Source organism: Microtus ochrogaster, linkage group LG5 (genome assembly GCF_000317375.1).
Source record: "Microtus ochrogaster isolate Prairie Vole_2 linkage group LG5, MicOch1.0, whole genome shotgun sequence".
NCBI lineage: Eukaryota > Metazoa > Chordata > Mammalia > Rodentia > Cricetidae > Microtus > Microtus ochrogaster.
In genome coordinates, this window is record NC_022031.1 from 60,527,609 (window position 1) to 60,545,120 (window position 17,512).

At 45.1% G+C, this 17,512-nt stretch overlaps 1 protein-coding gene across 5 annotated transcripts in view; it reads right to left on the reverse strand.

The window, feature by feature from the left end:
• Ndufaf6 (NADH:ubiquinone oxidoreductase complex assembly factor 6) overlaps nucleotides 1-17,512 on the reverse strand; it is a 139,420-nt gene that overhangs the window by 14,750 nt on the left and 107,158 nt on the right. For 4 of the 5 annotated variants that reach the window (XM_026786686.1, XM_026786687.1, XM_005362305.3 and 1 more), the window contains 4 exons: nucleotides 14,607-14,729; nucleotides 9,735-9,791; nucleotides 2,993-3,095; nucleotides 804-937 (listed from right to left, as the gene is read on the reverse strand). In XM_026786686.1, coding sequence (XP_026642487.1) covers nucleotides 804-937; nucleotides 2,993-3,095; nucleotides 9,735-9,791; nucleotides 14,607-14,729 — 417 coding nt within the window. The other variant, XM_026786688.1, reaches the window with a different exon arrangement.

The following is a 17,512-nucleotide window of genomic DNA, read 5'->3' on the forward strand; positions in this document are numbered from 1 at the left end:
ACGTACACACACACACACGCACACACACGTACACACACACACACGTACACACACACGTACACACACACACACACACACACTAACAAAAATCTTTTTAAAAGTTCAAAAGGGCAGACAATAAAGAACCTCATTCAAAACCCAAAAGTTCTGGTAAACATTTGTAACTGCTGAGCCATCTCTTCAGCCTGATAAGCATTTTTTCTTTTCTTTTTCTTTCTTTCTTTCTTTCCTTTTTTTTTTTGTTTTTTTTTTGTTTTTCAAGACAGGGTTTCTCTGTGTGTAGTTTTGGCTGTTCTGGAACTCACTCTGTAGACCAGACTGGCCTCAAATTCACAGAGATCTACCTGCCTCTGCCTCCCGAGTGCTGGAATTAAAGGTGTGCACCACCATCACCTGGATCTCAGATAAATATTTTTAAAAGATGTATTCCAGCTGGGTGAGGTAGCCAACAACTACAATGGCAGCACTGGAGACATGGAGAAGGAGAACTGGAAATTCAGCATCATCCTCAGCTATATGAAGATTCACGAGTTCAAGTTCAGCCTGAGCTTCCCACCAATAACACAGTGACACACAGGCCCAGGCGAGGCTACTACAACTACTTACGGGAGTTGTCACTGGCAAGGAGGTGCAGGTTATCCAGGCCTCCTCCTTGTGGCGCCTCATGCTTGCCTATCTCAGAATGCAGGGCAAAAGCAGGAAGTGCTGCGCCCCCTTTCAAACAGCAATGGGATAAACTAAGCAAAACAAAGAGCACCCCCTCCTGGTGTCCCCAGAGGATCACTAGCAGGTCACAGCCCCACCTGCACACAGACATCCATGGGCAGGAACACTTTTCTCCGGCTACCATGATAGGGCGTTGCTCTCAAGCACGTGACAATGCCTTGTGCCTTTCCAATATGGCTTGCAGCATGGTCTGCATGAAGATCCTTCACGCCTAGAATTACAGACAAGCATAGCAAATCAACAGAAACAGCACGAGACATCATCTGAACCCAGGAAAGGTACTTGTCCTGTCTGAGATCTGAAAAATAGGATTTATGAGGGAAAGTGGGTGCCAGGGATGAGCCAACCATCTTCCTGCGAGCAGGCATCAAATCTCTACTTGTTAACTCTCACCTTCGGTACACCAAGAATACACTGAGAATTTCATCAGGCTTCATGGGAAACTTCAGTGTTTCATTTTTTCCCTCAAAACAATGTCATAACTTTACTTTTAGGGTGCAGCAGGATAGGCCTGGGACAGTCAAGAGGGGCTGTATTCTGGGGTCTGCCACTCTCTTCAAATGAGATATTACTATTGTCCTTGGCCCCAGTAATCTAAGCATAAGATGCTGCCAAGTTGGAGCAAGGTCAGAGGAAAAGTGTCATTTCAAATATTCTTAAAGGAGAAGAAAAGAAAATTTCGTAAAATTTTGTAAGCAATTTTATTCTATCCCCCCACCATGGGGAAGAATTCTTGACAGGGAGGAAGAAGTATAGCCTTCCAGGTCACAGGAGATGCTGTAGGGACAGGTGAGGCCACCAGCACTACCTGATGTTTAACCTAGGGCATTCTCATGAGTGAGCACTTGGACAAGTCTGCACTCCGAGAGGACTATAGTGCACAAATAATAAAAAGGTTCTCAGTCCTAAGTTTTATTTATTAAAATACAAATGAAATGCCACTACATTTCCCCTTTTTGTTTAAAATGAAAAAGGCTATAATTAATATAAGAAAAACTATATACAGTAAGTACAATAACTATATATAATATATACGGGCAATAAATACATCAACAATGTCTAGTGAATTTGCATTTGACAAATTCAGAGAAAATACTCCATATCTATCCTTTCTTGGTGAGTCCAAAGTCTTGTACCTAATTTAATTTTTTTTTTTTTTTTGGTTTTTAGAGACAGGGTTTCTCTGTAGCTTTTGAGCCTGCCATGGAACTAGCTTTGTAGACCAGGCTGGCCTTGATTAAATGTGTGCACCATCACCACCCAGCTTTACTTTCTATCTTGTTTTCTGCATCAGGTAAACAAGGAAAACTGTAACTATCTAGTCTTCAACTCTCTCAGAGACCCAAGAAGGAAATAATAACTGAGTAAGCAGGAAGTGCAAGCAAGCGACTTCCAAAAAATGCAAGTAACGGCGGAAACATCTGGCTGCCTGGACAGTCACCCAAAGTTCCTCTGCAACATTGGGGCATCCATCTTTGGCTTACAGGTCTAGCATATCCAACAGAGTTTTTTATGAAGCAGGACATTCTGAAGGGATGTCCCTCCTTATTGACAATGTTGGGGAGTCTCTTTTGTGTCCTGCTTGCCCAACAGCAATACTGGCAGCAGTAAAGGCAAGGGCATTTTTTTTTTTTTTGACCAGTGAATTATTTTTTCCACAAAGAAAGTAAACTCCATGTGGAGTTTCTTCAATGCCCACTATCTTCTCGGAAGTAGATTGGTGCTGCCAGGAGGAGACATGTCTCATGGTCATAAAAAAGAACCTATGTGATGGAGGAAGGCCATTGGTTAATTAAATAAAGAAGCTGCTTGCCCTGATAGGTTAAAACATAGGTGGGAGGAGTAAACAGAACAGAACTCTGGGAGGAAAAGGAAGTGAGCTCAGAGACTCGACAGCTCTCCTCTTGGGGGCAGACGCCTCAGAGAGACATGATGCTCTACTCTTGCGGGCAGAGGAGAGAGCTCTGCTCTCTGAGGCACATGATGAAGCTCCGACCCAGGATGGACGTAGGCTAGAATCTCCCTGGTAAGCCACCTTGTGGGCTACAGTAGATTATTAGAGATGGGCTAGTCCAGGTGTGAGAGTTAGCCTAAAAGAGGCTAGATAGAAATGGGCCAAGCAGTGATTAAAAGAATACAGTGTCCGTTTAATTATTTCGGGGCATAAGCTAGCCAGGCAGCCGGGGTGTGGCCAGGGTGCTGGGGATTCAGCCCCACAGCTCATATTCAACACCTATGTTATTAAAACTTCTTAAAAGCAACTTACCCAGCACCTCCAGTGTCAGGTAAAGAAGAGAGCTCTGCGTGTTCTCGGCATAATTCTCAAGCTCCTGGATACTGCGATACGCTTTGTCATCCAGATTTTTTTCCTGAAGTCAAAGAAAATGTAAGTGAAGCCCACTGAATTATTATTTTATAATAAAGTGCTGATCTATTTTTTCCTGAAATAAATAAGAATATCACTTAACAGATTTATATAGTGCACAATAAAGATTAAAGCATAGCCAGGCATGGGACTAGAGTGTTGGTTCAGTGTCTGCGAATGCTGGCTGCTCTTGCAGAGACCCTAGGTTCTGTTCTTAGCATGTAGGGGATCCAATGACCCCAGCCTCCTCAGGTATACCTGCACATGCTGTATGAAACATGCATGCAGGCAAAATACTCATACATATAAAACAAAATATTTAAAATATGTATTTTATTCTATATAATCTTTTTAAAAAATCTATATAAATGCCAAGCCAGCCAGGGCTTCATGAGACCTTGTCTCAAAAAACAAAAATAATTCCCACCCTCATCAAAGCCTTATGTATCAGAGTTTACAAATCACCTCCCAAATAAGGCTCAAGAATAGCATGAACAGACAGCCCCCCAGGCATGGAGGCCTCGCTTCTCAGGGCTTACTATTCATTCATGTCTTCTCTGCTAGTTTTATTGCTGAGTTGAAAGTCCTGACATATGCTAGACATTAAGTGTAATGACATTTCTATTATATTTTAATAAATAAAGCTTGCCTGAAGATCAGAGAGTGGTGACAGACCAGGCAGTGGTGACACACACCTTTAATCCCAGTAGCCACGCTAGTCACAGAAAGCAGATGGTGCATGCCCTTAATCCCAGCCCTAGAGAGGATTATAAAATGGGAGGAGATGGCTCTCACTCTCATTTTGAGATTCCTGGAGGCAGGATCGCCATTTTCAGACTGAGATTGAGGTAAGAGCCAGTGGCTGGCTGTTTTGCTTTTCAGATCTTCAGGTTGAACCCCAAGTTCTCTCTCTGAGTTTTTTTTACTCATGCATCAATTAAGCACTTATCAGATTAAATGCCAATGTTTTTCCCATTCTCTCTGGGCTTTCAACTTTTTGAAGCCTTTAATTTTAATGAATTTTAATTTATCTCTTTTTTTCTTGTCTATACTTTTGATATATTTAAGAAATCAACTAATTTCAAATCACAAAGATTTACAGTTTACATCAATGTTTTCAACAAAGTTTGTTTTGTTTTGTTTTTAGGTTCCCAATGGGCCATCAAACTATATTGCTGACTTTTATATACACTGTGAGGCAGGAGTCCTGATTCAGTCTTTTTAATTTAGCTTTAATATTTTTGAGATAGAGTCTCATGTAACCCAAGCTGCCTTGTAACTCTGACTGTGCCTAAGATGGCCTTTAACCCTGTGCCCCACATGCCCAGTGCTGGGGTGCAGACCTGCGCCACCACTCCTAGAGCCCGTCTTTGCAGGTGCATACACCCTGCGGTCCCCTGTCTGTTAAAAACAGTATCTTCCCCATGAATTGTCCAGATACTCTTGCCACTCAACTGACTATAAATAAACGGCTTGTATACTCTTTTAATTCTTTATAATAATTGACTGATGTAATTTGGTGTGTCTGCATATATGACAGCAGGTGCAGCGGCTCACATGGACATGTAGAGGTCAGAGGACAACTCTGGGAAGTCAGTTCTCCCTTGTCACCTTGTGGGACCAAGGGGTCAAACCCGGGTCATGCGGATTCTGCAGCAAGCACTTTTACTTGCTGAGCCGTTTGCCTGCCCCTGAGCTCTATTTCTATACCACTGACCTGCGTGTCCATCCTCTGCCAATGCCACAGTTTGAGGTCTCCAGCTTACTAACTGGAGGGGGAGGAGACAGCGGCGAGGAGGTGAAGCTTAGGTGAAGACAGCGTCAACAGCGCAGTGTCCACCTGGACACAACGGAGCACACCTGTGACCCTGCAGCCAGACTGCGGCAGGAGGATCTATCGCGAGTTCCAGAACAAGGTGCCCATGTGAGACCTGGGCTTTAGTTTGAACTCGTCTCCCTTCAGACACTAAATGTTGGCGATGAGCATGAGGGTGTGCCCAGCACTCAGGACACTGCTGTGAGTTCAGGGCTAGGTGGGACACTAGTGAGCTCCAGAGAGCCAGGGATATGTGGTGAGATCTGTCTCGAAATATTTTAGTGTTGGGACTAATGAGTCCTGGCCTTCTGCTGCTCTTCCCTGCTAGAGCCTTCTAATTGAAGTAACTAAAAGCTATGCTTTGCCTAGAGGGTCAGAGGATGGGATTTTCACCTGTTGGCCAATGACTACAGGGTATTTAAGCCTCCAAGGTGCTATTAAAGAGGGGCTTTTTGTACCAGTGTTGGAAGGTCTGTGTGTCGGTCTGTCTCTGCGTGTGTATTTTCAACCTCCAGCCCCTTGCCCGAAGCTAGCGAACTGGGTGCACGGCAATTGGAGGTCCCCACCGAGATATCGGGAACTAGGGAACGCTGAGAGGCCGCCCTCGGAAGGTGAGGGTGGATTGGGGTATGTGTTAATCCTGACGTCCTTCACTTGGTTTTAGCCCCACCAAGAGGTAAGCAGACAGCGTCGCTCCTGGCCGACGGGGACATATTGTGGAGTTAAGATGGGAGGTGTCTTTTCTTTGTTCAGAAAAGAGTCGGACGCTAGGGAGGAGTTTGATGATTTAGAGCTAGTGGAGGATAGTGAGGAGGATTCATCGGAAGAAGAGGAGATTATACGTGAGGAATTAAGAAGTCTCTTTGGAAAGCTGAGAAAACAGAGTAAGAAAAGACTCACATCCAACTCCCTCGGCCCCACCAGTTTATAATGATGAAGGTTGGTGGTCTCAGTTGAGTAAGGGCTCTGGCACTGAACTAAACAAGGGAGTTTGTTTCCGTCCTGTACACATGGTTACACCGGTGATGGAGGTGCCAGACACCAACAACCCAGGGCAAATAATCTGCCAACATTTAGCAATAAAATTTAAAGAAATGAAGCTATTAAAGGAAGCTGTAGCTGCATATGGGGCTCAAGCACCCTTCACGTTGGCCATGGTAGAATCTTTTTCTGCTATGAATTTAACACCAACTGATTGGCAGCAGTTATGTCGTGCTGTCTTATCTGGGGGAGATGATCTCCTATGGCGAGGGGAATATCAGGAAAATTGTAAGCAAACGACCCAGTTAAATGCTCTAGCAGGTCAAGCTCAACGTAATTTCGATATGTTAACTGGGGCTGGGGCTTATGCCGATTTGCAGCAACAAATTCTATATGATCCAGGAGTATTCGCCCAAATAGCTGCAGCTGCCACTACAGCGTGGAAGGCCCTGCCTAACAAGGCAGCTGGGGATCAATTATCAAAAGTTCTACAAGGACCATCTGAACCATTCCAAGATTACATAGATAGACTGTTACAAGTAGCAGGTAGATTGTTTGGAGATGAGACAACAGCCATGCCTATGATAAAACAAGGCATGATATTGTAAGGAAGCATTACACCCTCACAAAACAAAGAGTCTAAATGAATATATCAGGATATGCAGGGATATAGATGGGAATTTCATTCAAGGCCAGGTTATAGCAGCAGCTATTCAACCTCTGAGAAACATAAGAGGACTGGGAGAGAGGGCCTGAGGCCGTAATTGTTTTAATTGCAGAACTCCTAGTCATTTTCGAAAGGAATGCCAATAGCTGATAATGAAGGGAAGGAGGAAACCTGGCTTGTGCCCTAAATGCAGAAGGGGAGCACATTGGGCTAAAGACTGCTTCTCTAAAACAGATATAGATGGGAAACCTCTGCCATGTACCATTAATCAACAGCAGGGAAACTGGCAGAGGGCCCTGCTCCAGGGCCCCAAAACCTCAGTGTATGGAGCAATGACCGCGCGGGACTGCAGGAACAGTACCCTAGCAGAGGCCGTGTCCAGTTCCTTCCGCAGAGAAATCCTTTTGCATTGCAGACCTTGTCGGAGCCACACCAGGGAGCTCAGGATTGGACCTCTGTGCCTCCGCCAGAGCAGTCTTAACTCCACAAATGGGAGTGCAAGCACTCCCTAGGAGTATATGGGCCCTTACCACCGGGTACCATGGGACTTATACTAGGCAGAAGCAGTACCCTTTTAAAGGGGATCCAAATATACCTGGGAGAGTAGATGCAGACTATCAAGAGGAGATTAAAGCTATGACATCTGTCCAACAGGAGGTGGTGGTAATTCCTCAAGGTGAGCGGACAGCACAATTAGTGTTGATTCCCAACAAGGTTACCAATAATAAACGAGCCCGTGGCAATCAAGAGTTTGGATCCCCTGGAACAGCTGCTTTTTGGGTTGCACAGTTAAATAAACAGCCCCAACTTAAAATAACTATAGAGGGAAAAGGCTTTGATGGTATTTTAGATTCTGGGGCAGATGTATCAGTTTTGTCCTTAAAATATTGGCCAAAGGCATGGCCCTTGGAAGAAGGTACTGTACGACTACAGGGAATAGGTCAAACAACTCCTCAAAAAAGTTCAAAAATATTGAAATGACATGATGAAGAAGGACATGAGGGGTTTTTTTCCAGCCATATGTTCTTCCCAGCCTGCCTATCAATCTATGGGGACGTGATCTCTTAGCAGAGATGGGGGCATCTTAACAACACAACCTACAAAGGTGTCCCCCTGGAAAGCCACCTCGGTGATGAAGGCTATGGATGGCTAGCCTGTTGGCTAGGGTGAGAGGAGCTGTTTGTGTTTTCCCTCCAGGAACAGACAAGCCCATTTGGGTACCAGAGTGATATGTTCAGGCTGTGGAAAATGATGGGAAAGGATCCTGTGATGAGCCTGAGAATGACACCTGTCATTCTCCTGATGAGCCTCCTGGTGAGTCCCGATCAAGCGGAAAGCACTGTGTGGAGCCTGGTAAGGAACCCCCTTGTTCTGACCAGTGAGCCAAGCTAGTTCTTTGTATTCATCTTTCTATTCCTCAAACTATACAGCTGGAACTGCTTTAAGCAATATGGCGATAGAACAGGCTCAGGCTTCTATTAATCAGACCTTTTCCTTTGTGAATGCTTTATGCTTTGTTACATTTTTGGACTATGCGTATTACTTTATAGGAATCCTATACAAGTGAGTGTAGTTCCTATCTTTCTTTTTTGGGATATTTCTCTGATAGCCCAGGTACTATTAAATCCCATGTTTGTTTTAGTTTTCTTTCTTTTTTCTTTTCCTTTTTGTAGTATGAAATAGCACCTTTGGGGAAAAGATATTCTTGGTTGTTCTTTCAGAAACTGTGGCCTGAGCGACTGCTGGGATGTGCACTCCATTGCTGCCTTGTTGGTTCAGGTACCAGCCATCATACCACTGCCAATTACCAAAAAGGCTAAGCAGACTGAGATGACCCTGTATCGAGAGAAAGGAGATTCGGGAGAGACAGCTGCAGTGGTTGCTGTCATCGCGGTGTCTGCTGCTGCAGCCATGGTTGCAGGACTGACAATGGCACAAACATCGTTGGTGTCGGTCACCGTGGATAAACAGGTGAGACAAGTCAACTATGCTCTCCAGACTCAGAATGCCCTGAGCATCCACATTAAGTTTGGACTTTTGAATTTAAATCAAGAGACTGCCCTATTGTAGGAGCAGGTGGACTTATGGCTAGTACAACACATGTCTTGTTCACACTTTTATCATCCCATTTGTGTGACATCTGTTGATATTGCTAACGCCTCTCATGTGGTGAAACAACTCAATGGCTACTTGACTAGCCCTTGGAATGTTACAGTTAGCACACCAGATTGTAACTGTTTAGCCAAAGGAATGAATACCATAGCCCAAATGGGAGGCTATTGCCCAACTGGGGACCCTATTGCTGGCGATCTTAATGCCTGTTGTCATGGGCATTCATCTCTGAAACCTGTGTAATACCAGACAACCCATGAGAATGCAGAATATGGTCACTTAGCAAGTCCTTCTGACCCTGTTGGCCAGTAAGATTTGGTTGCAAATACTGCACCAACAATGAAGACTCCTCCGTAGACGGGCAACTTCTACAGAAGAGGGCCTGCCTAAGACAGGGAAGGGGCCTCCCAAAGACAGGTATGGGTTTACTCTTCTGAGATGACCTAAGACAGGAGGGTCTTCTCTTTTATAAAAAATTTAGGGGGGAGATGTTGGGCCTAATGAGTCCCGGCCTTCAGCTGCTCTTCCCTGTCTAGAGCCTTCTAATTGAAGTGATTAAAAGCTGTGCTTTGCCTAGAGGATCAGAGGATGGGATTTTCACCATTGACTGTAGGGTCTGTGTGTCGATCTGTCTCTGCGTGTGTATTCTCAACCTCCAGCCCCTTGCCCGAAGCTCGCGAACTGGGTTCTAGCGCATAGAGGGCAGACAGGGGCTGTGGTGTGCGGCATTTTAGGGCCAGAGAGATGACTTGGTTGAGAGCACTTGCTGCTCTTTTAGGTGACCCAGGGTCAATTCTCAGCTTAATGTCTATGTCTAATGACTAACAACCATCAACTGCAGTTCCAAAAAATTCAACCCTTTTCTGGATTCCTTGGGCAATGCATATGCCTGGTGCTCAGGTATACTTGCAGACAAAACACATATACACATAAATTTAACCATCTTAAAAAATAGTAACAATAACTTAAGGGCAAGGGATGTGCATACAAAAAATTTTCCTCCATGAATAATTAACCTAAGAATCAAAAAGGGAAAATCATTTAAGACATAGACAATTTCAACTTACTCTTTCATCAATGATTCTCATAAGCCATCTTCTAGTTAGATTATGTCTCTTGACAGCCTAAAAAACAAGGGTGTTGTAAATGTTTAGAAGGTACTAGGAAGTGACTTCTCTAGATAGGAACAAAATACACCAAGCAATGCAAAGGTAAGTAAGAGGACACTTGGTACAGCTCATCCAATAGGCAGACACGCTGAAAAGACCTCAGGAGAAAAGCTGTGATCCGGAGAAGCACGTAGGCTCAGTATGGCTTCCCAGTCTTCCCTCCTGCTGCACATCTAGTGATTCAACTTTCTTTCTCTTTTTTCTTGTTTTTGGATGCTAGATGCCTTCATTTTTTTGTTTTATTTTTGATATTAAAATATAATGATACTGAGTGGTGGTGGTGCACACCTTTAATCCTAGCATTCGAGAGGAAGAGGCAGGTGGATCCCTGTGAGTTCCAGGACAGCCAGGACTGTTTCAGAGAAACCTTGTCTCAAAAAACCAAGCTAAAACACACACACACACACACACACACACACACACACACACAGTGACAGCATTTCTCTCTTCCCTTCCCTCCCTTTCAGCCCTCCCATATGCCTGATTACACTTTCAAATAAAACCTGACTTCAATCTTAGCATACTACATTCAGTCTTTCTCTTACAGCACAGAGTCTCGTTAGCAAAAATAACCACGTCCCTCAAAATGCAGAGCACCTTAAACCCTGAGAACAGGGCACGGTGCCACACATTTGTGATCCCACTACTTGGGAGTCCCAGGAGGAGAATCATTGTGAGCTTGAGTCCTAGCTATAGAGCAAGGACTAAACAAATAAGAGCAGTGCTGGGGAAGGCAGGTGGACGTGTGTCCCTCCAGCAGGGCCACCTGGGAAAGACACATTTCCTATAAGCACTCCACTAAGAATCCATAACCTGAGTCTATTGAGAAAATATTGCAACAAACCCAAAATGAGTGTACGGAAAGGGAAAAATCAAGTTAAGACTGACCATACTTCTTAAGAAAATGGCTGGAAGAGTTGGAGAGATGGCTTAGTGGTTAAGAGCACTGGCTGCTCTTCCAGAGAACCTGAGTTGAATTCCCAGCACCCACCCGGCAGCTCACAATCACCTGTAGTAGGATCTGACATCCTTTCTGGCATAAGTCATATAAGCAGATAGAACACTCATACACATATATGGCTAAATAAATCTTTTTAAAAGGAAGGAAAAAAAATAGATGAACAGTGGTGTCCCACGCCTTCAATCCCAGTAATCAGGAGAGGCAGAGGCAAGCAAATCTCCTGAGTTTGCAGGCAGCCTAGTCTACAGAGTGAGTTACAAGACAACCAGGGCTACACGGAGAAACCATAGAAAACTGGAAAGAAAAAGAAATGTTGACGGGGTGTGAGGTGGTGGTGGTGGCTGGGACTCCATGGCAGAGTGTGCGCCTAGTGTGGAAATCTTAGCTTCTATGTCACACGGGGTATGATGAAGCACACCTGTAACTTCAGGATGTAAAATGCTGAGGCAGGAGAACTGCTACAAGTTCTAGACCAGCCTGGGAATACGTGTTTTGGAGCCTGTCCTGGAGCTAGCTCTGTAGACCAGGCTGGTCTCGAACTCACAGAGATCCGCCTGCCTCTGCCTCCCAAGTGCTGGGATTAAAGGCGTGCGCCACCATCGCCCGGCCAGTAGACTGAATTTTCAAGCTGCTATGGCTACACGAGAGACTTGTCTCTAAACCTTTTGCAGGGGTGGGGCGGAGCTGCATGTTTTCTGAGACGGGGTCTTGTCACACAGCATAGGCTGTGACTTCCAGCCCTCCGGCCTTGGCCTCCTAGGAATTAGGATTAAAGTTACTACTACTACACCCGGTAGGAAAATACCCCATTATCAGTAAGTCCCCAAATACTTAGTGTATTACATTATGCAAATGACGTAACACACTTAAATGAGCTAGGAAGACTTATTTGTGTGAATTTATATACATACACACGTGTGTGTGTATGTGTACACGTTAAGACGGAGGGGAAAGGAGGGACAGGAGAATGAAGGGGAAGAGAGAACACTCGCTTGTAAATGATCACACAGAGCTGAGGACGCAGCTCAGGGCTTGTTCCAGTTTGCTTTCTGCTGCTGTGATGACAGAAGAAACACAGGGAGGAGAGGCTGAGCTGGCTTACACTTCCAGGTCTCAGTTCATCACTAAGGCAGTCAAGGCAGTTAGTTACAAAGCAGGGACTTCGAGCAGAAACCGCGCAAGTGTATGCTTGCTGGCTTGCTCACTGGCTTCTGCTCATCTGGATTTCTTTTTCAATTATTTTTATTGATCTCTACATTTTTCTCTGTTCCCCTCCCTTCTTCTCCCCTTCCCTTCAATCCTCTCCCATGATCCCCATGCTCCCAATTTACTCAGAAGATCTTGTCTTTTTCTACTTCCCATGCAGTTTAGATACATGGATGTCTCTCTTAGGGTCCTCATTATTGTCTAGGTTCTCTGGGATTGTGAATTGTAGGCTGGTTTTCTTTGCTTTATGTTTAAAAGCCACTTATGAGGGGGAGTACATGTTATATGTGTCTTTCTAGGTCTGGGTTACCTCATTCAAAATGTTTTCTAGACCCATCAATTTGCCTGCAAATATCAAGATGTCATTTTTTTCTGTGTAGTACTCCACTGTGTAAATACACCATATTTTCCTTATCCATTCTTCGATCAAGGGGTATTTAGGTTGTTCCCAGGTTCTGGCTATGACAAACAATGCTGCTATGAACATAGTTGAGCACATATCCTTGTGGTATGATTAAGCATCTTTGGGTATATACCCAAAAGTGCCATTGCTGTGTCTTGAGGTAGGTTGTTTCCTAATTTTCTGTAAAATTGCCATACTGATATCCAAAGCAGCTGTACCAGTTTGCACTCCTACCAGCAATGCAGAAGTGTTCCCTTTACCCCATATCCTCTCCAGCATAAGTTGTCATCAATGTTTTAGATCTTGGCCGTTCTTACAGGTGTAAGATGGAATCTCAGAGTTGTTTTGATTTGCATTTCTCTAATGGTTAAAGATGTTGAGCATTTCCGTAAGTGTCTTTTTCAGCCGTTTTAGATCCTCTGTTGAGAGTTCTCTGTTTACATATGCATTTCTTATACAGCCCAGGAGCAGCTGTCTGGGGATGGCACGTGAGCTGACCCCCTAAGTCTATCAGCAATCGAGAGAAAAATACCCACAGCTGGGTCTGAAGGAGCTTCAGTTGAGGTTGCAAGGATGAACTCAGGTCACAGGGCTTGGTTGGGAAGCTTTTACCTGCTGCTTGTTTGTTAAGACGGGGTTTCTCTGTGTAGACCAGGCTGGCCTTGAACTCAGAGTTCCATCTGCCTCTACCTCCTGAGTGCTAAGATTAAAGGCATGCGGCGCCACCACCTGGCTTTACCTGCTCCCTTTTAAAGAGCAGCAACACACACTCTCTAACAATGCGGAGAGTCTCCTTGCACACAAGATTAACACTTTCCTTTGCTCAGCCTGAGTCAGAACAGGCAAAAAGAGCTGCCTGGCAGACAGAACAGAAACATTAATACCATTGCACCAGACTTGGAGTTTCCATCCTGCGACCAGATGTGTAGAAAATACTTAAGTAGTTTATAATATACAGGTAAAATTCCTTTTTCCACTTTTAAAAAAATACACGAGGCCAGCAAGATGCCTCGGGAGGTAAACATAAATGGGAGGTAAACACTCTTGTGGAAGAGAACTAATTTGTCCTCAAACTACCATGTGTGTGCGATGGCATTCCAATACATGGCCTCCCTCTCTCCCTACCCCCTCCCCGCCCAATACACGTACGCAAAATAAAAAATTAAATATAATTAAGATACATTTAATTCCACTTAAAAAAGAAACATTGGATCTGGTGAGATAGCTCAATCAGCAGCGTGCTTACACCCAAACCTAAGGACCTGAATCCCCTCCCAGAGCCCATGGGAGAAGCTAGGACTGGTGGTGCATGCTTGTAATCCCAGCTGAGATCCCTGCAGCCCACTGAGCAGCCAGATGAGCTTACTTAGTGAGCGCCAGCTTTAGTAAGAAATCCTGTCTCAAAAAACAAACAACGATTGTGGCTGATGCCTGCAGAATGATATCAAGACTGTCTTCTGAGCCGGGCGGTGGTGGCGCACGCCTGTAATCCCAGCACTCGGGAGGCAGAGGCAGGCGGATCTCTGGGAGTTCGAGGCCAGCCTGGTCTACAAGAGCTAGTTCCAGGACGGGCACCAAAGCTACAGAGAAACCCTGTATCGAAAAAAAAAAAAAAAAAAAAAAGGACTGTCTTCTGGCCGCACACACACACACACACACACACACACACACACACACACACACACGTACACATAAACACCCCCAAGGAAAACACGGGGCTCGGGAGGTAGATTAGTGAGGAAAGTACTTGCTATGACAGTGCGAGGGCCTGAGTTTGGATCCTCAGCACCCATGTAAAGTCAGGCATGGTGACCCACATCTACAACCCCTATTGGGGTAGCTGTGTGTATGGCAGCTCTGGGGACTCACTGGCCAGCCAGTCTGTCTAAACGGTCAGTTCTGGATTCAGTGAGAAACATGAACTGAAAAAATAAGGTGGAGGGCAACAGAGGAAGGTATCCAAAGACAAGTGCTAGTCTCCACACACACCCTATAGGCACATCACGTGTGCGCGCGTACACACACACACACACGCACACACACACACACGCACACAAGGTGGAGAGCAACAGAGGAAGGTATCCAAAGTCAAGTGTATATATACATATGTTACCTTCCAGAGTTCCGCGGCCACAGGCTGGTGTGGCGGGTTGTCGCAGTATATATATGTATTATGTATGTGTGTATATACATATGTTACCTTCCAGAGTTCCGCGGCCACAGGCTGGTGTGGCGGGTTGTCGCGGTATATGTCCTCCACAGCTTTTCTCCAGAACTGCATCCGCATCAGTCCAATTGCTTTCTCAGAGACCGAGTCCTTAACCTGTAAGCGGAGTTTAAAGCTCTAGGCTGTAGACATAGCTTAGTGGGAGAGTGCCCGTCTGTCTCATGTATGGAAGCCTTAGGTTAAAACCCCAGAATAGCCAGGCGGTGGTGGCACTCGCCTTTAATCCCAGCACTCTGGGGCAGAGTTAGGTGGATCACTCTGAGTTTTGGACCAGCCTGGTCTAAAAGAGCTAGTTCTAGGACAGGCTCCAAATCAACAAAGGAAAATCCTGTTTCGAAAAACAAAAACAACAAAAAAAAATTAATTAAAAACCAAAACAAACAAAAAGCCCAGAATAGAAACAAACAAATGAAGCAATTATTGTCTGAACACCAAGTCTTGTGAGGAGACCTCTGAGCTAATCAGATTGTCCCACACCGTTACTGTGGTGTCAACACATGACTGCATCTTTCTGGGCCAACACAGTGTAAACCAGACAATGCACATTCCTCCCGGTGCTGTTAATTAGCCTCTTTATTAACATAAGATGTAAACCAGATGTGGTGGCTCATGCCTACAACCCCAGGATCCAGGAGGTAAAGCAACTGCCATGAGCTGGAGGCCAACCCGGGCTACGTAGTAAGTTCCATACCTGCCCGGGCTACAGAAGGAGACTATGCCTAAATTCCTAATTAAACCGTATATAAATTAATGAGATCAGAGGACAACTGTGGGAGTCAGCTCTGTCCGTCTACCGGTATGTGGGTTCTGGGGGTCGAGCTCAGGCTTCCAGGCTTGTGCGGTAAGCACTTTTACTCACTGAGCCATTTTGCTGCTTTCCGAGTTGTTTCTCGGGGATGAAGAGATGGCTCAGTGGTTAAGAGCACTGGCTACTGTTCTCAATTCCCAGCACCCATATGGTGGCTCACAGCCATCTGTGACTACAGTTCCAGGAAATTCAATACACTTTCTGACTTCCACAAGTACCAGCTGCACACATGGTATACAGACACACACACACACATAGGCAAACCCTTATACACATTAAATAATAATTATATAAAAATAATAGTAATAAAAATAAATGACTAGTTTATTGAGCTAGGGGTGGAAAGCTTGGGTAGCACAAACCTGTACCCAACACAGTGGAGGCAGGACCAGGCGTCCTCAGCCATATAACGAGTTTAAAGCCAGCCTGGGTTACAAGAGAGCCTATCTCAAAAAAATCAAAACAATCAGTCATTTTCTTCAGCAAACAGGCTTCTGCTGCTGCTACTCTGTGTCTCCAAATCTGCTTTTTGAGAATCATTATAGTATTTGCATTGCTTTGATTCTCTGCATGCATGTTAAATTGAGCATCCTTGGCTCACACGGGCAGAGCAGTTTTTGTGATGGACTGGGAAGTGAGCCAGCGGCAGGAGCTTCATGTATCAGCTCTGAACTGCTCCTGCACTGTGGGTACCAAATCTGCAACACTGGTGAATCAACAGGGCTGGAGAGATGGTTCGGCAGCTGAGGACACTTGCTGCTCTGGTGGAGGGTTTGGGTCCCAGCGCTCATATGGTGGCTCCAACACCCACTTCTGGCCTCTATGGGCACAAGACACATATGCAGTGTACAAAATACATGCTGACAAAACACTCATACACATAAAATTTTTCAAATAAATTTTTTAAATGATAAGCCAAGAAAGATTTTCCTACTCTCATATCCCTATATATCAGTGTAATTGCATGAAGCTTGGCATGGCACACACCTTTATTCCCAGCACTTGGGAGGAAATGGCAGGCAGATCTCTGCAAAAAAGGCAATGGAGTTGGAGGGCAGTCTGGTCTACACAGTGAGTTCCAAGAAAGCTCAGGATACACAGCAAGACTCTGTCTCAAAAAAAAAAAACAAAAAACAATAACAAAAAAACCTCGGAGTGATGGTGCAGATGCCTCAGTGTCCAGGAAGAAGGAGGCTTAGCCAAGGACGAGGGCGGCAGCCAAGGCTCCAGCGGAAAGGCAGTCTCCCAGGAGGTGCACACTCTTGGCACTAGCAGTGGCAACAGCCTGTCCTATACATCAGCTGAGCTACTCCTGTGCTTACGTGTTGTGGTGTGCGTGCGTGTGCCACTCTCTTCTAGACCCCACACTTCCTTATTCCTCACTCCTGGTGTCTGACCCCTCCACTGGCTGTCCTGAGAAGACCAAGACCATTCGGCTACAGCCCCTTTGCTTCCACACCATCTTACACGTTTGGTATCTGCTCATGTTCTGCCCTCAAGGAAAAAGGCTCTAGTCTTCCCCTGTATTCTGACACAGAAACCAGCCAGGGCCTGCCAGACTCTCTGTGCTTTACACACAGGCGTCCGGAACATTCTCTACTGTTTTCCATCTTCTATATACACACCACGTGTGTAATGTTTAGAGAAAGCAGGAAGATTCTCCTTAGTTTATTCAATTAACAAACAATGCTAACTGCAAATCTATAATATACTCAGAAAAACTTAAAAATCCAGAATCATTTCCAGGAATATTAAATTCACCAGCTAGTTTTATGTTCTGGTACTGAACTAAGCCTGAGTCGTCTCCGGGAGAGAAAGCCCCTAGCAGACACGGTAAGGATGTCTGCCATGTGTGCGCTATGTCTTCACTGTTGTGTAGTAATACGAGTAGCGGGCTGTGTCCCGCCACCCAGTTAGCTTTACCCGAGATAATTACACGGACACTGTATTCTTTTAATCACTGCTTGACTCTTTAGCACTAGCCCTTTTCTCGGCTAACTCTCGCACCTGGACTAACCCATTTCCAATCATATGTGTCGCACCCCAAGGTGCGCTTACCGGGAAGATTCTA